At 35.9% G+C, this 27,884-nt stretch overlaps 1 protein-coding gene across 6 annotated transcripts in view; it reads right to left on the bottom strand.

The window, feature by feature from the left end:
* Positions 1-2,478: 2,478 nt before the first annotated feature.
* BANK1 (B cell scaffold protein with ankyrin repeats 1) overlaps positions 2,479-27,884 on the bottom strand; it is a 325,865-nt gene continuing 300,459 nt past the window's right edge. For 4 of the 6 annotated variants that reach the window (XM_057547406.1, XM_057547401.1, XM_057547404.1 and 1 more), the window contains exons 12-17: positions 22,055-22,233; positions 17,827-17,890; positions 9,980-10,009; positions 8,719-8,774; positions 7,445-7,509; positions 2,891-7,190 (exon numbers count right to left, since the gene is read on the bottom strand). In XM_057547406.1, the coding sequence (XP_057403389.1) occupies positions 7,450-7,509; positions 8,719-8,774; positions 9,980-10,009; positions 17,827-17,890; positions 22,055-22,233 (389 nt within the window). In that variant the 3' untranslated portion in view covers positions 2,891-7,190; positions 7,445-7,449. Of the gene's footprint in view, positions 2,495-2,890; positions 7,191-7,444; positions 7,510-8,718; positions 8,775-9,979; positions 10,010-17,826; positions 17,891-22,054; positions 22,234-27,884 lie in introns of those variants that run through there. The other 2 variants (XR_009008463.1, XM_057547402.1) reach the window with 2 other exon arrangements.

Here is a 27,884-nt window from a genome sequence, read left to right as displayed (position 1 = left end):
TTACCAGGGGAGTAGTGAGTGATTTAAAAGTTAGAGGATGAAATTTTAGTTTACTGATTTTTTTGGTTGTTTTTGGGTATCATTGCTAGCAGTGTTGGATCCCATGTTGGGTCTGCATAATTCAGAAGAATCCCACATAGGCAAATGTATTGAAAACTTACTAAGTTCAAGAAAGTCATACAGATAGCTTATTATTCACACCACTCTTTTGGTTCCCATTTCTGTGTTTTCAATGCCAGATGTGTATCTATAGTGAGGGATTGTGATATTGGAGAAAAACACTTAGCTAAACACAAATGTAAAAGCAGATGCAGGTGAAAACAGAAACAGAAAATACTAAGGGAGATATTACAATTTACTGAAACATATCAAAGGAACACAGGGCATTCACATTTCTTGGTGGGTAACTATAAGAACTAGAATAAATCTGTACTATGGAGAAGCACTGTGGATATCTCAAGGAAGGGAATCTTCTCTCAGTAATGTTCTTATTAGCGTGTAAAGATAAGAACTGTGTGGGAAGGTCCCACTGGTTCCTGGAACTAGTTTTCAATAGTTTGTGATATTAAAATTTAAATGTTTGGTGGTGTGGTGGACATAATTCTAAGGTGGCACCGTGATTCCTACCCCCTGGTGTCCACACTTGGCATTAACCATTTCCCCCACTGTGTGTAGGTAGGACGTTTGACTTGTGACAGAATATGGGAAAGTGAAGGGTTTCTCAGATATAATTAAGGTCTCAAATCAGTTGAATTTGAGATAATAAAAAGACATATCTTGGGTGAGCCTATCTCTTTCAGGTAAAAGCCCTAAATGAGGGCTTGGGCCCCCTTGAGATGAGAGACTCTTGTGGGCTTGATGGAGTAAGATGTTGATGACACCCATGTGGTAAGTTCTCACGTGAGGCCTCTATGACATGAGGGTGGCCTCCAGCCAGAAAAATAAGGTGCCCTCAGTCATACAGCCACAAGGAAACACATTATTCTGTTAACAACCTGAAAGCAGATTATTCCCCATTTGAGCCTCCAGATGAAAATTCAGCCTGGTTGACTTCTTGTTTGTAGCCTTGTGAGACCCTGAGCAGAGGACCCAGCTAAGCTATGCCCAGATTCATGACACATCGAAACTTTGAGATCATAAATGTGTTATTTTAAGCTGCCGAGTTTGTGGCAGGTTGTTATATAGCATAGAACACATGTAGCTTCAAAACTAAGAACAAATATGAGGCTTTGTACTTGGACAATTGATTCCTCTCTGGTTTGTTATATTCTCTCCAGTTTGTTGTCCCTAGTGCAGCTGAAGTGTTCATTTCAAAATGCAAATGTGACATTCTCTTTGCTAAAACCTCATTTATGATTTCCATTGTTTTCTGGAAGAAACAGAATCCTTAACATTGCCCTGCATGATCTATTCTTATCACATTCTATGTTTCCCTTTGCCCTCTGTGCTGTGGTCATACTGGTTATATTTAGCTTCTCAGATGTTCTTTGTTTCTTTGTGCCACAGGGCTTTTGCACTTGCTATTTTCTCTGGTCTTAAAACTATTGCTATTCTTTTGTGGTTTAAAAAAATTTTTTTTTCGAAATAATTTTTCTGCCATATTGGGAAGAATGTTGCTATTTCTCCTGTTTCCATTTCAGAGGCTGAAACATGAGCAGAACCTTCACAGACATTTGCTTTTCTGGCTGAAGAACAGGCTTATTCTTCAGGAAAGCATAATGTTTGTTTCTCTATTATCTTTTTCAAGAAGGTGAGGAAGCAGATAGCTCTTATAGTCACAGATGGTTTCTTTTGTTAAATCCTAAAATATCGCTTGAGACCAAAATCCAATTGCGAAGGTGTATAAACATCTCACTCAAAATAAGCCCTAGAGATGTGCTGTACAACATTGTACCTAGTTAACAATAATGTATTGTACACTTAAGAATTTGTTAAGGGGGTAGACCTAATGTAAGTGTTCTTATAAAATAAAATAAGATGAAATAAAATAAAATAAATAAAATATCTCAGTCACAGTACTATAATATATGGAAATCAGGGTGAAGAGAACATATGGTATGGTAAGTAAGGTTCTTAGGCTCTTCAACAGTGTTAATGACAAGTCATCTGCTGGGATTCCCTGAGTCTGCTGATGCAGAAGATCTGGGAGGTACTGGGCATGACTTGCCATGTCTGAGTTACAAAACATCTCATTTTGCAACATTATGACAAATGCCAGTGTCTTGCAAGGATGCTTAAGACTCCTGAGGGTGACTGCAGATGCTCTCACCGAGTGCCAGGCATGAATGCCAAAACAGCCTCAGCTTACACTTCCCCGAACCCCTTGCCTTTCTTTTTCTCAAGTGAGGAAAAGAGAAAGTGCTAGGGGCAAAACCATAGCACTTTTATCATAGTTGATATAACATGTCCATCCCTACCTTGAGAAATAAAGAAATAATCCATCAGACATTGTTGGTTAGCTTGCTGAAGGCTAATTTCTCTCTCTGAGGGTCACCTATTGCAATAGAAGGCAAAAAGGCAATTTGAGCGAAACTATCCCACTTATTTCCATGGATTCAGAAATTCCTTTAGTGTTTGATACACTTCACTGCACAGCATCTCTGGATGGTCTTACATTACTTCTGAGTGGAACCAAATTTGATGTTGATTCAAAGATATACAAAAAACCATACAACAGAAATTACAGTGTTGTACTCAGAGACCTGTTCACTAATTCATTTGTTTGAAGACAAGTCATCTTTATTCTGACTGAAACCAACTTTTATTATTTGCAAAATTCAGAACTTAATCTTTTACTTTATGCTAGCCAAGGGCAAATAAGAATGCCAAATAAGTCTCATGCATGCCACCACTCCCCTTACCCTCCCCTATCATTCTTCATGGCAAACATCACTGACTGATTTTGACACTGTTTCCCACTGAACCCAGGTTTCAGACTCCGTCTCAACATATCACAGCAGGCATCCTTTATCCAGTTTTTCTTCTCCCATTAAGTGGAAAATGAGACCAGCTTACATATACATAAAATGTAAGTCAGTGTTTTTCAAACAGTATAGATTTCTTTATTGCAGGATTAGTTAGTCTTCAATACTTGGATGTCTAATATGCTCTTCTAAAAGGGACTAAAATACATAGCACTTTCTCATCTCACTTGCTCACAGAAACCCTTTTAAATTGAATATGCGCAAGTTCCTTGTAACACAATTTAGGAAATACTGTACTTTACCACTGATGGATTTTTCTACTTGAAGCTTCTGATGTTTATGGGTGATCCAGGTGGTCATTCAACATTTTGTAAACATTGGTTTTTTAAATAATGATGTGGATTTGAATCATATGCTATAAGGCTGTGCCTAAGAGCCAGTCAGATAACAAGTCAGCCTAGCGTATCACACTGTATTCACATTTCAAAGAGGATTATTTTTTGCCAACTACCTTCACTGAGCATTTACTTGGAACCAAAAAATATACTAAGCACCTATGTCTCATTTAAGTGGAGTGACCGTGTATCTCAGCTTATGCTGGAGGTATGCCTGCCTTTTTTTTTTATCACAATCATTAGCAGTACTCCATTTTACCATGAAAAGTGTCCTCTTGGGATGAAAAATTAATTAAATAATATTTTTACTTTTAATTCTCAAACCACCTATGCTGATGTTGGTATTGATAAGCCCACTTTACTAATGATTACATAGGGCTCAGGGAAACTGAAAAACTGGCTTACTTTACCTAGCTAGGATATAGGTGGGCCAATATTCAAACTACGTTGGTCTTTCCTCAAAGTTCATGCCCTTGAATGCAATACTGCACTTCTCATGTAAGCACATGATGTCATTTAATACCTGTAAAATTATGTAAGAATCTGCATTTTGAAGATGAGAATATTGAGGAAATCATATACTGTCATTTATAAATTTGAGGGCTATTTTATTTATTTATTTATTATCTGTTTTGGCCAAGCCTCATAGCTTGCAGGATCTCCAGGATCTCCCCGACCAGGGATCAAACGTGTGCCCCGTTCAGTGGAAGCACGGAGTCCTAACCACTGGACGGCCAGGGAAGTCCCAGGTCTATTGTATTTAGAATCTTGTTTTTGCCGTCTTTTGTTTGGCAGTCCCTGCCTTTAAAGGTCAGCCCCACAAAATAAGGAAGGCCAACAAGTATGGTTGTCAGGTACAGTTACAGAAAGTACTGCAAGGGGGGCCTCATACTAACCCTGTGCTAATTAGCTGGGAGTGACTAGATCAGGCTCATGAGCAGACCTCTTTCCTAAATATTTACCCATTTAGAAAAGCAATATGCAGTAAAATTCAGGTAAGTCCAAGTTATTAAAATCAGACCCCCTGAGCATTACAAGAAGGAACTCAGATGAGCACGTGCTTAGAGCATGAATAGGATATAATAATGACTTAAGTTACAAGGTCATTTTCATTAGAACAATACTGAGAACAGTCTCATTTTCTAAAAATTGGAGTCTCCACTGGTAGAATAATCTAATGTTTGATTTACAAAAATGTATGAGTCATCCATTCTTTTGAGTACTTAATGGTCCATTTAAGTTACGCCATATGCACTTCAAAATAAAAACACTGATTTATGCTACCACACAGGTTTCCACTTCCAGAAAATTCCATATAAAGTTAACTGTTTTTATTTTAAGAACATTCTTTTATGTGTTAATCCCATTTTACTTTATAGTGTAGATCAGAGTTTCCCAACCTCGAAGTGTTGACATTCTGGACAAGGCATTTCTTTTGTCTTGTAGTTTATAGGATGTTCATTAGCGCCCCTCGTCTCTACACACTAGATGCCAAGAGCACCTTCTCTGAAGTCATGACAATAAAAAGTGCCTTCAGATATTGCCAGATGCCCTAGTTGAGAACCACTGGTCTAGATGCTTCTTCTTCTTTATCCTAGAAAACTAAGTAGAAAAGAAGGGAATTAATTTTAAACATAAAATTCTTTCGATAACATTTAATACCAGTCCAAATTTCTCTAGAAGTCAGAGTCAAGTAAGTTTAAGAGGAAGGGGGCTGGTTCTTGTGTACATTAAGAGTAATGGCTTGGGAACAAATCCAAATTGAGTAAGGGAAGATAGGAAAGATAAGGTATTTTATTACCTACTGGTTGCTGAGGCTTCCAGAATCAGCACAGAATCTCCAGAAGAGTTCCCATACAGGTGTTTCCTTTCTGGCAGTGACTAGGGCTCTTAGACAAATGCCCCAAATCTCCAAGGAAAATTCACATCTTCCTAGTCTACTAGTCAAGATTCTGACATATGATCTCTTCCATCACTAAAAAAAAACTTCTGTAGTGTGGCTCAAATTTGATAGACAGTATTCTGTATGTTAAGAATAAAGCCCAGAGATTAAAAAATATTGCTTCCTTCTGGATATTCTTATCTGGGATCATTCCTAAATTTGGATTACCCTTCCTCCACTTTTGCATTTCTCTACTTTTCATCTCTTCCTTCAGTGCAACAGGCATGATGTGAGCTTCTCTGATCCCCCAACTCCAAACTTCTCTATCTGTCTTCTATGCTCTGGACAAGCCTAATAAGTCAAGGAGGGGAGGGACCATGGTTCAGGAGTCATAGGGAGGACCTCAGTTATTTTTGGTTTCTTTTCCTCCCTTTCCTTGTGATGACAAAGTAATAAGATTTCAAGGACCAGAGTATCTAGGGAAAGAGACTATTAAAGGGGCTTTTTGCCATGGTTTTATTCTAAACTAGCCCAGTTCAGAAGGACAGAACTTAGAGGTGCTGACTTTAGATTTCTTTCCATGGTAAAAAACTGAATAACATTCATGCTTTATCTCCCACTTTCACCCTGAATTGGGTCTCAGGTAAGAAATGATCTAATTGCTTTGTAATTAGAAAAGTTGACATTTTACCTGTTACTGGATTTCACGTTTTTAATAAGAATAAAGTTGACAGTGGAATTGTAGGCACCAGTCACAGGCCTATATGGAAATTCTTACTTTAGAGATAATAGACACATTTGAATTTTATAGATGAAGAAAATTATAGAAAAGCAGTTGGTTTTCCTATTGCTTTTCATGACTCTTTGGGTGGAACAATCCATAGAAATGGGGGCTCAGTATGTGGAAGGGCATTCCATTTCTTGAAAGCTTAGATGTGAAACTATGGACCAAATTTCCAAATGTCATAATCAAGAAGTACCTTCTATTAGGGATTGATCAAACTACTATGTTATTTTTTAAAACTTGAGCTTAAGAGTGTTAATGGTCATGAGAAACTTATGGGCAATGTTTTGCAGAATCACTTAAAATATATATCCCTATAAATCACTGTTTAGAAGCTAGAAAAAAATCATTTGTGTGTTTACTTTATGGGCCCTACACAGTGAAATTAAAAAATATTTGGTGGACTTCTCTCTGTAAACTGGTAAGCAGAAGAATTTAGTGGTTAATTCTCATACATTTATTTTGAAAAGTCAGACATAGCTTTAAACATTTATTTAATTTGCAGCAACTGTGGGTAGAAATCATAGAATGATAAAACCGCATTCAATTCTAAGCTCATAAATTTCTTCTAAGAAATGGGATGATGAAATTATAAGCCTTTTAATAGAGAATATAGGTTGTGAAAATGTATATTAATTTGAGACACAGAAAGTTAAAAAAAATAATGTTCTCAAGGTTATATGCAAACAAGCTCTAAAAAATGGAAGGTTGCTGCAAACATGATGTGACAATAATAATTAGAGCTTTGTATGTGAGAAATTCAGAAAATAGACCATCCACTGGAAAAGCAAATATGTACAAAACAAATTTGTATTTTTTATGCTTATTCTAAGTGTAGCGGGGAGTAAACGATTAAGGTTAGCCCATTAAACAGGCCCAGTAACTTTGCTACAGAGCATTTAACTTCTCTGCTCTTGTTTTTCTTTAATTTTAGAAATGGGAAATAGCTGCTTCAGTGGCAAAATGCATTGTAAAACGAAGAATTTTCAAAGAATGCAATTGCTCTACAGCATTCAATTTTAATGTTGATATACTCATCTGAAGCAGGTATAATGCCAATAAATTGTGTCAATAACAAATTCTGAAATTCAAAAGCTTGCTTCTGCTTTCATAGTATAGATTTGTCCTGAAGACAGCAGGCAATCCAAATGCAAGCTTGCTTCACCCAGAAGTGTCTGCAGATTCTTGAGTTTTATTATAATAACCTGAAAATAAGATCACAGGAAATGTATTAGTGAAAAATGGATCATCACCTTAAATTGATTACCTAGCATAAAATCACCCCTATAATAAATCTTTCTAAGGAACAATCACCTTTAGCTTGAAAAATACACATGTTTATCCTTTCGGGAGAAGACAATGAAATATTTAAGGTATTCCGTTTGCTAGACAAATGATTCCTTCAAGTTCCTAATAAGCCTGCTTTAGGTTTTCTAAAAAAATATAGCTGATACATTACCTTCTTTAGTGATCTTTCCTGCAACAGAAACCAAATTCCTTTTCAACTTGGAGTCGAGCAGGAAGCTAAGGAAAAAAAAATAGACAGAGTTAGCATTTCTCCATTTTAAGGCTGAACAAAGAAACATGATAAAGTCATAGTTGCCTTTCACAGTCACAGAAAAACAGCTTTGTAGAGGCAACTGGCAAGACAGTCCTCCATCTTTAAAGGAAAGAGTCATTGTAAAGCTCAACTACATCAAAGTCCTTGAGTTCAAATTTTATTTTCTTTTTGTGGGAGAATAGCCTAAGTGTTGGGAATTTGTATTCTTTTCCTCTTATCCAAAATCTTGCTCTCAAGATTGTCCTCCAGATCTTGTAGAATAATCTTTGTTTAACAAAGATATTTTCATAAACTCCTGGGCTAGGTGGTACCTCACAATTCTGCTACAGTCAAATGAGTCTCATGAGTTTATGTGCTGTAGACCCATTAGGTCCATAGCTCATTGGTGGGCCATAGAATGATCCAGAAACGCAAATACTTCAAGCAGTTCTTAAGGGTGAATGACTTTTATAATTACGTATGATTTATTTGAAGCATAAGAGAGCTTAAAGGGTTATTAAAATTTGGTAAACTAAAATGGGTTTGTTATGGGCCCTAATTCTGGATTTTAGCAAGAAATCCAGCTGCCAGATGACCCTGGGTAACAGTGCAAATGTCCTACATCACATATGTAGATAGTTGGAATAGCATGATTTTTTATGAAGAAAAATTTGTGGACAGGACATCAGTGGTGTTGTCTTGAACTGGTCTTGGCTTTCCACTGCTGCTGTCTTTCCTTAGTGTTATTTCTGGCTTCTTGTTAGCAATTTACTTTCAGTTAACTCTACAATGTGAAGTAATGCATATTTATATGAACAATATTTTGGCATTACATTTTTTCTTAAAACTAGACTTTAAGGATTGTATAAATCGTGGTTCAAATAGGCTCATCATGTTCCTTTTGCTAAAGAAGATGTGTTTATAACTCCTCTAAGATTTATTTGGTCAGCTGAATTCAGCCACACTTTGGCCTCAGTGCCTTCTTCCTTTGAGTTCTTTCTTTGCTTTTTTCAGAACAGTTAATTTCTTTAAATTATTGCTCCTGGATTTTGCACACAAATGCTTATGTGACCTATTTAGTTCACATTTGTTGGAATGTTTCAAAGCATAGTCAGCATAGAAGGCTTTCATACTCTTTCTCAACAAAGAATTCTTTTTTGCATTTTATAAAAATGAAGATATATACAACCCACCTTATTGCCAAAGGGTATGTTATATGACACATTTTCATTGTGGGCATTTTCATTACCTAGAAATACAAACTCTGTTACTATCTCTTCACTTGTTCACACATTTAATAATTCCTTTATTCAGCACTTTAAAAATATATATGCAAAGAATAGGATATGGGTAAAGAGAAAAAATATTAAAGAGATCAAAAAGGGCATATTTAAATAGCACCCTTGACAAGTATGTATTAATTTCTCCTACACCCAGGGATTGACTAGAATAGGATACTCAAGGAGTTGCTTCAGCTCAGAAACAATCCAACATCTTCGAATAACAAGCTCCACTTGATTATGCCTTTTTCTTCTTTTTCTCTTCCCCATTTACCAGAATCAGGCAATTGCAAAGCACACTTTTTTTTTTTTTTTATAAAAGTTTGTTTCTACTGTTCCACCTTGGCCCATGCTACTTCCTGCTTTTCTCACAGGTGTCTCACTTTCCATCCCAGCCACGTGCCTCTCCATTCCTGCAGTCAGCCCTGTGCTTCAGGCTGCAGGCAGTGCTTGGAGCTCATGGGACAGCCCCCAGCTGGCCGGCAGCTCCCCTCTACCCTCCCTATCTTCTGCAGCCATCCTCCCCCATCACACTGAAGGGAACCTCTCCAGCTATTGCGTGCCATTCCAATTTCATTTGTTCTATCAACATCTCCCACTTATCAAGCGTTAGCTCCATTTACGCAAATCATCATCTGTTTTTATAGTAATTCTCCACGATAGAATTCTTTTTTTTTTTTTAACATCTTTATTGGAGTATAATTGCTTTACAATGGTGTGTTAGTTTCTGCTGTATAACTAAGTGAATCAGCTATACATATACATATATCCCCATATCGCCTCCCTCTTGCATCTCCCTCCCACCCTCCCGATCCCACCCCTCTAGGTGGACACAAAGCACCGAGCTGATAGAATTCTTATCTGCATTTTACAAATGAGGGAACTGGGGCTTAAAGAGTTTAAGCCAAAGGTCTCAGCTAGTAAAGTCGTGAAGAGCCAGGTCAGAGTTCAAAGCACGTGCTTCTTTTACTATATCACAACGCCTGTAGCATTGCTATTCTAGAATCATCTCACATTTATTTTGGATGTCAAGTGGTTTTGCTTATAAACATAAAATCTCTGTGAGTTTTTAAAGTGACCAGCTTAATCACATTAGGTTTACATTAATATAAAAGTTGGTTTACTATGAGCTTTGTTTTAGTCCTAAATCCTTCTATAAACACCAAACACTTACCATTTGGATGGTGCACAATGGTGAGCTTATCTACAAGACAAAAAAAGCACATTCTACTGAGTTTTGCTCAATATTTATCTTAAGGTTGCTTCTTCTTATTGTTTGACTACTTTTGTCCTTGAAGTGACTATGTAGTTTCACAACGTGATTTAAAAAATACTAACCTCCAGCCACTAAGTGTGAAACTATGTCTATTTAAATCTCCCTTTTTCTTTTTTTTCGTTGATGAATTCTTTTTTTTAATAGATCTTTTTTTTTTTTTTTTAAAGATTGATTGATTGATTGATTGATTGATTGCTATGTTGGGTCTTCGTTTCTGTGCTAGGGCTTTCTCTAGTTGCAGCAAGCGGGGGCCACTCTTCATCGCGGTGCGCGGGCCTCTCACTATCGCAGCCTTTCTTGTTGCGGAGCACAGGTTCCAGACGTGCAGGCTCAGTAGTTGTGGCTCACGGGCCTAGTTGCTCCACGGCATGTGGGATCATCCCAGACCAGGGAGCAAACCCGTGTCCCCTGCATTAGCAGGCAGATTCTATTGGGGCTCTATTCTATTAGCCCCAATAGATCTTTATTGGAGTATAATTGCTTCACAATACTGTGTTAGTTTCTGTTGTACAACAAAGTGAATCAGCCATATGCATACATATATCCCCATATTCCCTCCCTCTTGAGCCTCCCTCCCACCCTCCCTATCCCACCCCTCTAGGAGGTCACAAAGCACCGAGCTGATCTCCCTGTGCTATGCGGCTGCTTCCCACTGGCCATCCATTTTACATTTAGTAGTATATATATTTCGATGCTACTCCTACTCTGCTTTGATATTCTTTTAGCCTGAGCTATTCAAGTATTTTAAAAAATTAACCTTATTCAGAACTACTTACATACAGTACAAGTCATACATTCTTAAGTGTATAGGTTGATGACTCTTGACAAATCTATACAGCATATACCCATCACCCCCATTATTAGCACAGAGAACACTTCATCTCCACAGAAAACTCCCTTGTGCCCCCTTACCTCAATTCTCACCCACCATTACCCCTGATGGCCCCTGAGCTGATTTCTATCTCTATAGATTTGTTTTATCTAGAAGTCCAGATAAATGGGATCTTACAGCAGGTATTCTTCTGTGTCTGGTATCTTTCTCTCAGCATAATATCCATGAGATGCATTCTGGTTGTGTGTGTGATAGTAGGTATCCCTCTTTACTGCTGAGTAGTATTCCATTGTGTGAATATATCACAGTATAATTACCTAATCTCCTATTGGACATTTGGATTGTTTCCAGTTTGGCTACTATGAATGAAACTGCTATGAACTTTCATGAACATGTTTTTGAATGAACATATTTTCCATCTTTTCTTTCTCTTGAATAGCTAGGTTATCTAGCAATAGTAAGTGCATATGTAATATTTCTAAAGTCGTCACAACACTTTATACTCCCATCATCAGCAATGCATGCAGTGCATGTCCAGTTCTTCCACATTCTAATTGCTTAACTTTGACAATATTAAAAAATTTTAGCTATATTTGTTGTGTATTGGTACCTCGGTGTAATTCAGTTTACTTTTTCCTGATGATTAATGATGCTGAACATCTTTTCACATGCTTATTAGCCATTTTTCTTTTTGTGAACTAAGATCTAGGTACTAGATGTGCTCACTGTTGCTGGGCTGTCATTGTTTCTAGGTGCTCTCAGCAGACAGAGCTAAGGAAATATATATACAACTATATTTCTATATTTATGTGTAACATATATATTGGGTTGGCCAAAACGTTCGTTCAGGTTTTTCCATATGATCTTATGGAAAAACCTGAACGAACGTTTTGGCCAACCCAATATTAACAGCCATGAGTTGTTACGCTTTTACCTCCAATTCCAATCTGATACTACAAGATTCATTCTGGGCTTCCTTCTTTCCTTAGTTGTAACTCCTTTCTCTGACAATAGGAAACCTGGCTCTCATTATCAATAGTGCATTTATTTATTTACTCAATGCTAGAATATACATAAAGTAGTTTTGAAATTGCTAAACTATACCCCTGTAGAGAAATAAGACCTACTAACTGGAGTATAGAATACAATTTTTATGTACTGTTTTTTTTCTTTTAATTTTAGTCTTAGAATATGCTGTTTTCTAAATTTATTTGTTTTTTTTTTTCTATCCCCCTTTAGTGTGGATATGTTGTTTATTTGTAATACTGCTAGGTTCGTTTTCCTCTGCTTATATTCCATCTTGACCCCTTCTCTGTCCCATCCTAGTTTGTTGAATATGTAAAATATTAACAAAGTTCTAAAAGTCACACTACAAAGAGATTTACTCACAGAAGTGTAGGGTTTTTCTTTTCTTTCCCCTTTGGAGTCAGGTTGGGTGAGTTTTATTTTTAATTAATTTGCTCTTTTTGTCTGAGTTGTTTAATGTATTGGCAAAAACTTAATTATATCTCCTTAGAATCTTTTTAATGTCTGTAGGATCTGTTGTGATAGCCTCATTTTAACTCCTGATATAGGTAACTCTTGTTTTCTCTTTTTTGCATGATCATTTTTGCCATGGGCTTATCAAGTTCATTAATATTTTTAAATAACTAATTTTTGGTTTTGTTAATTTTCTCTATTATTTCTCTGTTTCACTGATTTTTGATCTTATTATTATTTTTTCCTCTCAGCCCTTTTTGGATTTAGTTGCTTTTCATTTTCTAGTTTCCTAAGATGGAATCTTAGATCATTGATCTTAAGATTTTCATCTTTTCTACTTTCACATTTATAGCCATATATTTCCCTGTAAGTACTGTTTTGATTGTATTCCACAATTTTGTAATGTTTTGTTTTCTTTATCATTCAGGTTGAAATATTTCCTTGTGATTTCTTATTTGACCCCATGGGTCATTTTGAAATGTTGTATTTAATTCTTAACTCTTTGGAGAGATTTTTTCTAATTTCTTAATTAAATTCTAATTTATTTCTGTTGTGGTAAGAGATAAAAGATTTCAAAAGACTGAAATCTTTCAGAGAACATACTCTGAAGATTTCAATCTTTTTAAATTTATTGAAAATTTTCGATAGTCCAGTATGTGTTCTGTCTTGCTGAACTTTCCATGTACACCTTAAACAAACGTGTATTCTGAATTTTTTTGATGCCCTGTTCTGTAAAGTCAATTAGGTCAAGTTTGTTGACAGTGTTGCTTAAATCTTCTATATTGTTACTGATTTTTTTCTATTTCTTCTATCAATTACTAAGAAATAGGTGAAAACATCTCTGAGTACTATCAAATTTTGCTTCATGAGTTTTGATAAAACTCATAAATACATACACAGTTTAAGGTACACAAATATTTAGGATTTTTATATCTTCCTAGTGAACTGCCCTTTTGTCAGTTTGTAATATCTTCTTTTGTCTCTTGTAAAACTCTTTGTATTGAAATTCATCTTGTCTTGTATTGATATAGCCATGCCAGCTTTCTTATGCTTACTATTGGCATGGTAGATCTTTCACCATCTTTACTTTTAACCTATCTGTGTCATATTTAAAATGCATGTCCTTTAGATAGCACAAAGTTGGGTATTACCTTTTTATGAGGTTGGAAAATGTCTACCTTTTAGATGATACATTTAATCTATTTACATTTAACACAATTATTGATATGACTCAGTTTAATACTAACATCTTGTTCTTGGTTATTTACTAATCCATTTTGTTTATGTTTTTGCTACTTTCCTGCTTTACTTTTTGGCGAATCAAATAGCTTTGTAGTGTTACATTTTATTTCCTCTATTAGTTTCTTTATCTATCTATCTATCTACCTACTTTATAACTAAGATATGTACCATTAACTTACAGTCTATTTAGAGACAATAGTGTACTTCTTCATGCTTCATGTCTTACACTTGACACTTCATCTTTCTTACCTTAATCTTTCCTCTTCTTTATAACCGATTCTTTATATTCCATACTTGGAACTACATGTTACAAAAATTTTGCAACCATATAATTCCACTTATCTGCACCCTCTGTATTTGCATAATTGTTTTCACATCTTTTCCTTCTTCATATGCTATAATCCCTAATTTAAATGTTACTATTTTGCTTTAAACAGTTGTTTTTGAAATAATTTATGAGAAAAAAGAAAACATAATATTTTATTTCTATCTGCTTTGTAAAATTTTCAGTGTTCTTTCTTTATTCCTTAGTGTGGATCTGAGTTTTTGTTTGTTAATAACCCCTTCACCTTGTATGACATTTTTTTTTTTTTAATATTTATTTATTTATTTTTGGCTGTGTTGGGTCTTTGTTTTTGTGCGAGGGCTTTTCTCTAGTTGCGGCAAGCGGGGGCCACTCTTCATCGTGGTGCGCGGGCCTCTCACTAACGTGGCCTCTCCTGTTGTGGAGCACAGGCTCCAGATGCGCAGGCTCAGTAGTTGTGGCTCACGGGCCCAGTTGCTCCGCGGCATGTGGGATCTTCCCAGACCAGGGCTTGAACCCATGTCCCCTGCATTGGCAGGCAGATTCTCAACCACTGCGCCACCAGGGAAGCCCCATGTATGACATTCTTTAGCATTTCTTACATTGCAGTTTTGCTGTCTATGAATTCTCTAATTTCGATTATCTGAAAACGTCTCTATTTCAACAAATTTTTGAAGGTTATTTTCCCTGGATATACAGTTCTAAGTGGTCATTTGTTTTTCTTTTAGCACTTTAGGGATATTATTGCACTGTCTTTAGTCCTCCATGTTTCTGATAAGCAATTAGTGAATATGGAATATGCTTATCCTTTTCCCTCTATATGTAATGTGTCTTTTTTCTCTGGCTGCTTTCAAGAATTTCTCTTTATCTTGACTTGAAGTAGTTTGACTACAAGTTGCCCAGATGTAGTTTTCTTAACAGTTATGCTAACTGGAATTTTTTGAAGTTCTTGGAACAGTATGGTGGTAGTTTACATTAAATTTGGAAAGTATTTGACCACTGTTTCTTTTAAAATGTTTTGGCCCCAACTCATTCTTTTTTCCTCTGGGATTCTCATTACATGTATGCTAGACTGTCCTATATTGTACCACATGTCTCTGAGGCTCCGTTCATTTTTAAAGTCTTTTTATCTCCCTGTTCATCATATTGGATAATTTCTGTTGATCTGTCTTCAAGTTCATTAACTCTTACTTACTTTTGCTATATCCAATCTGCTGATAAGCTCTTCTGATAAATTTTTCATTTTTCTTATTGTAATTTTAATTTCTACAAATTTCCATTTGGTTCTTTTATATAGCTTCAATTTTCCTGCTGAGATTTCATATTTATACACTTCTTAAAACCATATTTTTCATTAATTTAAATATGTTCATAATTTAAAGTTTTGTCTGCTAAGGTCAACAACAGGATCATCTCAGGTTCAGTTTTTATTGATGGCTTTCTTTTTTCTTTTCTATGAATTACATTTTTCTTTTTATTTATACCTCTTCTTTTATTAAAAAAAAGCCCTGAACACTGGACTTTAAAGATAATCTGTTGTATATTCTGGATTCTGTAATATTCCTTCGATGAGTGTAGGTTCTTGTTTTAGCAGGCAGTTTGATTACTGGCAAGAACTTGTGGTAAGCTTGGTTTTCTGCTTTTTTCAGTGTTGACCTATAGTTAGCCCAAGGTGTTTTCTAAGGCTGTCAGTAGGACTAAGCCTACAAACTGTCTTCTGTGGGGCTCCTGTAGGGGCTTGGTTTTAGGCTTTGTTGGGGCATGTCTAGAGGAGGTCTTACTCTAAGTCACAGTCCTTACTCATTATACCTCTTGGGTGTCACAGCAGGATGCCAGGTGTTTTAACAAAGTGTTAAGGAGACCTTTCCTCTCTGGCAGGGCAGAACTCAAACATCCCCAGTTTGGCTTTTTCCTGGCTCTGCTCCATCTCCAGTGTCTCTGTTCTGCCTTCCAAGTGTTAAAAGCAGTTATCTTGTACGCCTTGAGTGGTCTTGCCCTGCACATGTACAGCTCGTCTCTCAGCCACAGACTTTTGGAGTCCCTCACTCCCTCTGAGGTTACCTCTCTACGCAGCTACCTCCTCTTCAATGACCCACCATACACATCCCAGCAGCTCTGGCTGCCCTGAACTCTGATCTTTGCACCCCTCAGTTTGACAGGACTGCTTGCTTGCTTTGCACAGATTGTAGCCAGAAAATCAGTCTCCTGGGCAATCATGAGAGATATCTCATACATTTTGTTTTTCTCTGAGATTATAGTCTTAGGCTGCCTATTATCTACTCCCTGAAATCAGTTGCCTCATTTTTCTGCCCAGTATTTGTATTCTTACATTGGGAGGATGTGTCTGGTACTACTTATTCCATTTTGGCTGGAAGGGGAACTAGTTAATTCCTAATGATTAAGAGTACTAACTTTGGATTCCAATAGCCATAGGTTGTAGTCTGTAATCTGTGTGTTTAGGGGCTTCTTAGTTTCTCAGATTCTCAGTTTCCTTACTTATAAATTGGGACTAATGCCTATCTCAAAGGGTTGTTAATAAGGTAATATTAAGTGTATAGTAGATAGCTAATAAATATTAGCTACTACTACTACTTAATGTTTCTTAGTAAAATTATTTATATTTTTTGTAATTTTATACATTGTTAAAATTTTACTCTTGTTCCACATTACAATGGAGGTCCGTAGAACTCAGTTATTTGTAAATTAGTCTTGTGTTTATGACTTTAATTATTTTAGAAAGTATATTTCTGTTTTAGAAAACATTTTCTATTATTAATTATTAATAATAATATTATTATATATATTATAATTATATATATTATATATAATATGTATTATAATATAATATATAATTATATATATTATTTTATATTATATTATATTATATATTATAATAATATTATTATATATAATTATTATATATAATATATCATAATATATTATTATAATAATTATTATTAATTATTATTATTAATTATTTTAGAAAGTATATTTCTGTTTTAGAAAACATTTCTAAGAGAGCTTAAAGAATTCTCTATGGAAAAGTAGATAACAACCCAATAATGTAAAAAAGAAAATGAATTTTAACATGGTGAATTTCAGCATGAAGTACTAGCTATGCAATATTATTGAAAATGGAAGAGATGGAAGCTTTCAAGCTTTGCTAGTGGCTGTTAGTTTTTAATTATCTGTGCAGGGGTAGGGACTTGGGGACAGAGTGATCAGAGAGTGACAATGTAATTTATTTTCAGTTTTGGAATGTGTTGTTTATCTTTGGAGAAGATTTACCGTCTTAATAATGTTTGGTTTGTGTTAACATTCAAACGAATGTTTTTCCCCCCTGGGAGCAACTGTTAATTATTAGCAAGGAGAATCTGCGTTGCAAAGAAGCATGATAGCTTCAGGACAAGGCAACACAAAATTTATAATTTAAAATGATCCACATGTGGACAGTTGTGAGAATTGACTATATTGAGAATATTCTACCGTATTAAAAAAAATTGTGACTCCTTAATAATTTAATACCCTATATAATGACTCATACAAAAAAAACAACAAAAAAACACCAAACAACTGGAGCAGAATTATCTTATTTGCAATTTACATAGAAGTCAAAGGAAAGGAAGTAACTAGCATTTATTGAAGGTCCATTATGGGCCAGAGAAGGTGAAAAGTATTTTATCTGTTAACTTGGACAACCACTTCCAGATATATGTAAAATCATTCCTGTTTCGCAGACAAGGACCCTGAATACCAAGGATTAAGACACTGTCCAGTTTAAGCAGCTGGGAAGTGATAGAGTATAGATTTGAAGTCGGGCCTGTTTGACTCCACTGTCCTTGCATTTTCCATTCTATTATTTTTGAATAGCAGGCAAATTTTACTTACTGTAGACATTTTCTTCTTCTGGCCTTTTCCCAATAATGCAATCTCGTAGTTGGCGTAGTTTTTCCTTAATGAGGGAACAACCAGGAAACAGAAGTCAAGATTCACAAATTTGTCATGGATTAAGATGAAAACTTGAACTACTATCACCAGTACCACCACTACTACTTAGTGTTAATTTGGTACTTACAGTGTCCCAATCACCATCCTTGATACTTTACATGCATTATTTTACTTAATCCTCACAACTTCATGGAGTGGATAAAGAACGTCATCATCTCATTTTACAGATAAGGAAACTGAGCTACAGAGAGATTAAGTAACTTTCCCAAATCACACAGTTATAAGTGGTAGAATTAAGGTAGAAACCCAGAGCCCAGTTCTTTTGGGAGCTGTTTTCCCAATCGAACACCTGAGGCATCTACATTGGCTATCTGGTGTCCAAAAGCAGGAGGCCAGCACAATGATGGTCTCCTGCTGTCTGAGCCCATCTCCAGCCTCTGTAGGGTACCTGCCTTACTAGAAATTCCTTCTAAGAACCAGGGACATGGTAGCAAATGATACACAAACTGGATTCCCTTCTTAACTCATCTGTGACCTTTCTTTACTTTCCAAACATTCTACATTGAACATCTATTAACTATTTAACTGAAAGGTAAAGCAAGCTAACATTCAAAAAATCTGCTTTTAGAAGAGAACCTAGAGTAGCACTTTTCCTAAGGGTTGCCCCTGAAGCCTAGAAACCACTTTTCCTAGAGTTGTTTTCATTGCCTTAAAGATCCCTTCCTATGAGTGGAGCAAGGGACCCACTGGCTGTGAGCAGGAGTGAGGAGAGCTAAAGGCAAGGTTTTCTCAGCCATCTCACCTTTGACTCCAGGGATTCTACGTGGGTCTTCATTAGTCTAGAAGCTCTTCTACTATTAACTCTGTATTTGTGCCATTTTTTCTCCTATTTTCCTAGGATAATATCTCTGTCAAGAATAATATAACTTCACAGCTACCTCTGATAGATTCATCCTCAGGATACAAATGAACATTTTTGTAAACTACAAGAGTAATACTGAGAAGTATATGGGGATGAGTGTGTGTTGGGAAAACAGGGAGAACATTCATTTTTTGTTGTTCTCACTTTTGTTCAGGCCCTTATATTAAGGACTGACTAAAAAAACACAGGGAGAAAGCTCTTTGGCATCGGTCTTGGCAATGATGTTCTGAATATGACTGAAAAAGCACAAGCACCAAAAGCAAAAATAAACAACGGGGACTACATCAGACTAAAAAGCTTCTGCATGGCGAAAGAGGCAATTAACAAAATGAAAAGGCACACTATGGACTGAGGGAAAATATTTGCAAATCATGTATCTGAGAAGGAGTTAATATCCAAAATATATAAAGAACTCACACAACTCAGTAGCAAAAAGTCCCATATAATCTGATTAAAAAATGGGCAGAGGAACTGAATAGACATCTCTCAAAGAAGACATAAAAATGGCCAACAGATACGTGAAAAAATTCTCAGCATCACTAATCATCAGGGAAATGCAAATCAAAGCCACAATAGGATCTTACCTCAGAACTGTTAGAATGATTATCATCAAAAGGACAAGAGGTAAGAGATAAGGTTATGGAGAAAAGGGAAGGCTTGTGCAGTGTTGGTGGAAATGTAAATTGGTACAGCCATTATGGAAATCAGTATGGAGGTTCCTCAAAACATTAAAAATAGTACCACCATATGAGTCAGCAATCCTACTTCTGGGTATTTATCCAAAGGAAATGAAATCAGGATCTCAAAGAAATAGCTGCATTTCCATGTTTATTGCAATAGCCAAGATATGGAAACCACCTAAGTGTCTATCAACAGATGAATGGATAAAGAAGATGTGTTATATATGTATATATATATGTGTGTGTGTATACACACACACACACACACACACACACACACACACACACACAATGGAATATTATTCAGCAAGGAGAAAGAAGGAAATCCTACCATTTGTGGCAACATGGATGGACCTTGAGGGCATTATGTTAAGTGAAATAAGTCATATAGAGAAAGACAAATACTGTGTGATCTCCCATATGTGAACTCGAAAAAAGCCAAATTCATAGAAACAGAGTTGAATGATCGTTATCAGGGGCTGAGGAGTGGATGAAATGGGGAGATGGTGATGTTGGTCAAAGGGTACCAACTTCCAGTTATAAAATAAAAAGGTTCTGGGGATCTAATGTACAGCAGGATGATTATATTTAACAGTACTGTATTATATATATATTATACTTAGCAATTTGAAAGTTGCTAAGAGAGTTAGCATTATTTGTTCTCGTCACACAAAAATGGTAATTTTGTGACATGATGGAGGTGTTAGCTAATGCTATGGTGGTCATCATTTTGCAATATATCACATCAGCCCGTTATACACTTTAAATTTAGACAAAGTCAATGATATTTCAATAAATTTGGGAAAGAAATGGAAAAGAACTGACTGATTCCTCCCACAGTCCTCAGTCAGAGTCACAAACGTTGGACTCTAATGGAAAGTAATCTTAGGGTTTGTTCTTGCATTTACAGGTTAAATTTTTTTGTTTTGTTTTGTTTTACTTACTGTATTCATTATCCCATTATCCCTATATATTAGGTAAGTCACATTGGTCTCAGAGTAGTTGAGTACAGACCACCTTAAATTCTTTCTAAAACAGTATTGAATATAAATACACAAATAACATATAAACAACCAAGGGTTTAATAAAGCAACTAGTGAAATCCTTACCAAGAAGGTATTTAGGTTGGATCACTTTAAATTGTAAACTTTATTATTGAAGGGTCTAAGAAGGATGAAGTACAATTGACTTAACAAAACGTATATAACTTATTTTCTAGCATTGCTAGGAAAGTGATTTGTAGGTCTGCACTTAGGCACATTTTACCCATTTCAGCATAAGAAGGATGCTTGATGGTGATGGCAATGGTGTGGCTTGAAAGCAATACTGTAGTTCTGATCATGAACAACGATCCGTTACAGAACTCTACAATCAGCATTCTTAGCATTTGTTTGGCAAAAGAACTGCCCTTGCTTAACACTGCAAAATCTTGACCAGGTCCAGTCACCTAACCACAACAAGAGCTATCCATAGAGACAGGTGATTTCTGACAAGGCTTGTGATCTCAGATGTACTGGAAAAGTCCCTTGCTTAAACTATATCCTGTCTATATGCCATATTGCTTGAATCACCATTGTGATTCATTTCCCTGTTGTTTAAAAATGTTTTCTTAAGCATTATTTTTAAATAAAAATGATCCTTGGGAAAGGTAGCATATTATGCTATTAATGATTATTTATACTTAGGCCTAATGTAGCTAATGAAATGTGTTTAATCAAATAGCTGCCTGAGAACTGGCTTTTAAGGTACTGGGGTTTTATATGATGAGAAGAAACTGGTAAAATATTTTGGGAGTGGGAAGGCCTATTGGATAGCTAGAATATGGTCCTGATACCCCTCACTGAGGAATGTCATGGGGTGTATATTATATTACACAGAGTATATTTTGTTTTCATTCTCCTCTTAGAACCACCTACTGCAGTCCCCTCTCAGGATGTAAATTATGTTTAAAGAAGACAAGCTTATCTGAAGTTAATACTCTTGGCATAATTTCTGTAAAACCTGACCGATATATATATTCATATATATGCAAATCCTGATATATATATATGTATGTATGTATATATTTATATACATGCAAATCCTGATATATATGTATATATATATTTATTTTTCCAAAGGTTAAGGAAAAAAGACGATAAAACTTATTAAATTTTACTTAGGACTATTGTCTGATATGATATCAATCATTTTCTTGTTCCCTTTAAGTCTGGTCTACATAATACATTCTTCAGAATTCTGAGCATGTTAGTGTAAAGATGCTTCACCATAATTTCAGCAATGAGATTCATAAAACATGCACTGTACTAAGGACAGCCTTATAAGTTGATTAGGTATTAGCTCTGATATACATGGTCTCAGCACTGAGTTCATCGATGGTTTGTAAACATGAAATCTGGGTATTGTCGAACTTTTAATTGGTAGTTTAAAACCTCTTTTTTGTGTGTGGTTGGTTAAAAACAAAAGAACAGTTACCTGTATTTCTTGTTAAGAGAAAGAGGCTTACAAAGATGCTGGAGCTCTGCACCTGAGGGAATGTTCCAGAAGGGACTGGGGTCTGTATTACCTGCTGAATTATTTCCAGACCAGTCTTTCCCATCTGCCAGTGTTTAAATTTCTCCAGGGCTTCGTCCACAGAGAGTTTCCCATTCTTGACTTTCTCTTGCAGGAGGATGAGTTCCTCCTGCCCAGCAGCAAGGCAGTCCCTTATGGTGGAAAAGGTTTGACTCTCCATCCGAGATCTGTCTACAATATGAGGGAAGGGTGTTTTAATGAGAAGTCTGCATATGACAACTGGAAAAAAAAAAACACTCTAAAAAATAAGCAGTTTGAGTTCCTTGTTCTAGCTAGTCTATAAGCAGTTACAGAATAAATCAGTACAATTTTTTAAATGAGTTTCTTTCTAAGGATGGTCATGACTCAGACCTAGTGTTATGGGTGAAAAGAATGTGTCTCATCATTGAAAAACATAAAGGGATGAGGAGAGAAAGAACAGCTAAAGTTCTGCACTAGGCTGGTGGTGGGCAGTGCTAATTTCATGTTCTTTTGTGAGAATTACTTTTAATTAGGTCCACAAAATACTTAGCATAGGGCCTGCTGCATAGTAAGCTAAATAAGAAAGACTTAACACTATCATTACTAATAAATATTTATGGAATAAACACAATCTCTCCAGCTTTGGGAAAAAAGATCTCAACCAACATCCAAATGTCACAGGAGGTGCAGGATCATTTGAGAATTTATTCCTGAAAGATTTAAAATAAATAATTGCCGGTCCTTTTGTAGTGAACTGCTTCCTTTTCAGAAGAGTTTATTTTGGAACACGCTATGTATGATCTGCTCGGCACGATGAGAACATTTGATGGTCTGATGTCTCCTGTGAGGCTGCTAATGCCACACCAGACACTGGCCTGAGGAACAGTGAGAGCAAATTGCAGACCACGGGTGAGTCAGTGTTCTGACGGCGCTTAAAGACATAAATGAAGCTGTTTGCTTTTAGGGACTCTCTGTACTCTCCAGGCTACCCCAATCTCTGTTACTCCCTATAAGTCTCTGGATGACTTCACACGTGTACCGCCTGCCTGGCTGCAGAACTCATTTGCGTTCTCATTTACATATTTCTCCAAAGTCCAACATACTTCTTGCATTATCTCAGCAGGGATTGGATACCTCAGCAGCAGCACACGTCGTATGCACTCTCAAATCCAAATACGCCCAGAGTCTAGAAGGAGAGAAGAGGTAGTCCCGCCAAGCCGTAGGCAGGTTGCTAGTAAATTGGGCACATCGCTGGAGAAATTGCTCATGACTGGGAACTCTTTTTCAAGAAAGAAGTAGATCAATTAGACTGTATCTAGACCTGATTGACGGGATTTGCGAAATGGGGAGGGCATTCAAATTCTATCGTAATAAAGATTCATTGATAGGATTGGTTAGTCTGGAAATGAGAAGTTCAAGTACTTGATAGCAGTTTTAAGTATCTGATGGGAACTTGAGCCTTGGGGCAGTCTTGGCATGACCTCTCAGGTCCCTTTCAGTTTTGAGATTCCAGCAGTGAATCTTGGAACAGGGGCACAGAGAGGATTCCTGTTTTGTAAAGGTTCACATGCACATAAAACTGCTCCATGGCCAATCATTCTGATTCCCACGGGGGCTTTCTTGGCTTGTCTTTTCCCTTCAGAAGTCCTATTCCCCCAGAACTAACAAGATGTCAACAGATTCTATACTCTAAATCTTTTCCTTCAGGGATGACAGAACACGAAATCCCGGGAGAATTGGAGAAGCAGAAGTCAGCCAGAGCGCTCAGTGGTTCAGCAACCAAAAGCACAGGTAACAATTGAGATCTTGCTTCTTACACCACTTGCTTTTTATAGGTCTCCACAATCCAATTCAATTCGTAAGATGCTGTTTGCAGTAGAATTCCATGTGCCATTCCTGCCAGAGTGTGGAGGTTTAGCATCGTCATTTAACAGCTATGCCATTTAACTAGCACCTCACTTCTGTCATCCCTTTGCCTAAGTGTGAATCCATTTTTATCGCAAATACCCATGCAGCTGGATTTTCTGCTTTTACAGAAGTTATCTCAAGCCAAGCCTGCCCAGGAAACGGTACCAACTTCAGTTTTGCTATATGTGCACGTTTAGCTGAACTTAAAAAAAACATTGAATTCTTTTAATAATATTCATTTCAATTATCCCTTCATAGTTCAAATTTTAGCTATGAAAATATAAGTAAGATGACTTTTTGGGGGGAGGCAGGGTTCAGTTTTGCATGATTGTGCAGAGACAACAAAAGAACAAAATTCAGGAGTGGCAGAAGTTGTAGACAGATTGAGTCCCGAAAGTGAGTTGTTTACAACTAGACTAATTTTACATACATCTGCTTTTTCTTCTTTTTTTTTCCCCCCATACTAAAAACATTAAAACCAATTGTCTTGATAAATTACTATTAGGCATGACAAGCTGCAAAGAAAAATGATTTGTCCTTTTACCTCCTTTCTTCCTAAGGGCAGACTAATGAAACCAAAACATGCAACCTGTAATTTTTGGAAGGCTGTGCAAAATTTCTTTATTGTATTTAGATGACTATTTTATGGGGGGTGGAAGGGTTTTTCCTTGCTCCTCAAATTTGTATTTATTATTAGTTTATTTTCGTAAGAGTTAGTATAAGTTTAACATAATTTTCATTGAAAAGCATTTGTCAGACTGCTATTTGCCCACACGGCAGACTCTTGTTCTTTTATCGTAAAAGCTTCAAGACAAACTACAGTTTCTAAAGTTTTAGTTCCTTTCAGATCAATTTTTCTTTACAAGATTTTCCATTTGATCAAGTTTTGGTCAAATTAACATCAAGCAACCTGTCTGGTGGACATATGAATCTAGAGATTAGGTAAGAAAGCAAATTGAGCTTTTCATAAAAGTTCTTTCTACTACCAAGTGACTGGCTAGAAGAACATTTTTCCTGAAAAACTGAAAGTCAGCAACTTGATTGGCCAACACCAAGGAACTTAAAATGTGAAATATCTACTTAGTAAATATTAAGTAGTCATTGAAATAATAATAATTTAAAAGACCATGTGCAACGAAGAGTGTGCTTATTATACAAGGACAAGTACAAAAGCAGGATGCAAAATTGTATATATAGTAAAATTTTAACCATAAAAATGTTGTGCATATAATAAAGCAGGCAGGGACAGTTTTAAAGATGATACAGGTCGTTCTACTGTGATGGTATCAGAAGTGATTACCTTTTTCTAATTTCCAACTTTCTGAAATAATACTATGTTGCTTTTACAATAAGAAATTTCTCCCACTTCGCGAATAGGTTTCTCCATGGAATACACCCTTCCAAGTTGTGCCAGATATACTATACCATGCCATACCATACTGTACTATCTTACCAAATTATTTTGTGAGCAACTGGAACAAACTTGAAAGTAATAGGACTTAAAAAAAATCAGGAGCTTCCCTGGTGGCGCAGTGGTTGAGAATCTGCCTGCTAATGCAGGGGACACGGGTTCGAGCCCTGGTCTGGGAGGATCCCACATGCCGCGGAGCGACTGGGCCCGTGAGCCACAACTACTGAGCCTGCGCGTCTGGAGCCTGTGCTCCGCAACAAGAGAGGCCGCGATAGTGAGAGGCCCGCGCACCGCGATGGAGTGGCCCCCGCTTGCCACAACTAGAGAAAGCCCTCGCACAGAAACGAAGACCCAACACAGCTAAATATAAATAAATAAATTAATTAATTAAAATGAATAATGCTTTAAAAAAAAGAATTAAACTGAAATTCCACCTCTACCACTTATTACTTCTGTGACCTTGATTAGAGATAACCAATCCATCTTAAAAAGGAAAATAATATCTACCTCATAAGATAGCTGTGAGGACTTGATCTATGGTATATAAATGCTTCACACAGTGCCATTTGCCTTCAGTGATTGTGACTGCTCTTTGAGGATGTTTAACTGACACATGTATTTTCATAACTGCTGTTCTAATTATAACCTTATTTTGAATCTTTTTTTTGCCGTTTTTTTAAGTTTTTGTCTTTTGCTAGAAAGATTAGGTAGATAGATATAGAGTATATATATTATATAATTACATAATATTAAGTGATTTAGAAGGTATATATTTTGTTTGTTTTAAAATAATGATTACTTTTTTAAATTTCAGAGATTTTTTACCTTATGTTTTTTGATTAGTAAAGACTTGATAGGGCATCATTTTATTTTTAAATTATTTTCTAGTTCCTAGACATTTTCATATTATTTGAGCACTGGACCTAGATTATTGCAATAAAATTATGATCTCTTGCATTGCATATTTTTATCACCGATATTTTACATTCAGATGTTTTATAAATAAATTTATAATAATTATTTAAATTTAATTCCATGTTTTATTGAATTCATTATTCAGCACAAATTCTTTAATGCCATAACTTCTTTTTTTAAAACTTTTTGAAGTATAGTTGATTTATAATATCATATAAGTTTCAGGTGTACAGCACAGTGATTTAGTTATATATGATGTATATACATTTTTTTTTAGATTCTTTTCTCTTATAGGTTATTACATAATATTGAGTATGGCTCCCTGTGCTATACAGTAGGTCCTGTTGGTTATCTATTTTTTACCTAGTAGTGTGTATATGTTAATCCCAGCCTCCTAATTTATCCCTCCCCCACCCCCTTTTCCCCTGTGGTAGCCGTAAGTTTGTTTTCTGTGTCTGCAAGTCTCTTTCTGTTGCTAAGTATCTCTCACTTATTTAGAAGATATTTTGGGGAATACTTTCATGATGACATAGAAATGCTATCTTTTCTAAAATCTTGGACATCCAAAAAATATATTTGTTTTCTTCTTACACAAACACATTAACTGACTAAATATAAGTTGCAACGTTTTCCCAATAAATCATGTAGTCCATTATCTCAAATTTTTGTTACATCATTTTCTAAATTGTAAAACTGATTTTGATTTTTTAACAGAAAATCTAAGTTAACATATTTCCTCAATACTTTAGGGTTGTTTCTTCATCTTTATAACTAAAACGGTTTGCTAAGATGCTTTTAAATGTGGGTATATTTCCTTATTTTTTGCTAGATCACAGCGAGTCCAATCTGCATATTCATTCCCCCACTCTTCTGTACTCTGAAGCTTTGTTAAACTATGTCATTGATTGTATTTTCTAGCCTATTTTTAAAAACACCTATTATACATGAGTTGGATTTCTGTCCTCCATGTCTTTTGACTGCTTTTAGTATTTCCATGTATTGGGAACAAATCCTTTTCCAATTATGTTCTCAACTTCAATAATTGATTTTACCCACTGTCACTCCTTTTTGTTATAACCAACGTGGATTTTAATTTGCTATTGAAATTTTAATTTCCAAGTTTATTTTATTTTTGCCATATGTCCTCTACTCATTTGATCCATTTTCTTCATGTCACATGTTTCACCTCATCCTGCCATCTCAGCTAAAATGTCTTTCATATGTTTTGCTTTCATCTCAGTCTGACCTCGACCCCTGACTTTCTGTTGATGTTTCCTCTCTATGTTTTCAATTTGTTTATGAGTTTGCAGTTTTCTGAAATTTTCTTTTTTGGCTCCTGTATATTGTCAGTGGGTATCTAGCACTGATCCTGAAAGCTGAATGGTTCAGCTTAATTTCATAAATGAAAATTAAAGATAATTCATACTTCTTTACAGTTATTTTCTAAAAACAACTACACATCATTAGTTGAGATGTTCTTATTTTGTGTGTGTGTGTGTTGGGGGAGGGCACACTTGCATATTTCCCACTATCTCCATACTGATAGCTTGGTGCTTCTTGGGAAGATATATGACAACCTTACTCATTAAGTAAGTCATTTACAGAAGTATAATTATCCTGAGTCTTC

This window comes from Balaenoptera acutorostrata, chromosome 5, assembly GCF_949987535.1.
Source record: "Balaenoptera acutorostrata chromosome 5, mBalAcu1.1, whole genome shotgun sequence".
Classification (NCBI taxonomy): domain Eukaryota; kingdom Metazoa; phylum Chordata; class Mammalia; order Artiodactyla; family Balaenopteridae; genus Balaenoptera; species Balaenoptera acutorostrata.
The sequence above is the reverse complement of the archived record's forward strand: the minus strand, read 5'-3'. Positions and strand labels throughout refer to the sequence as shown.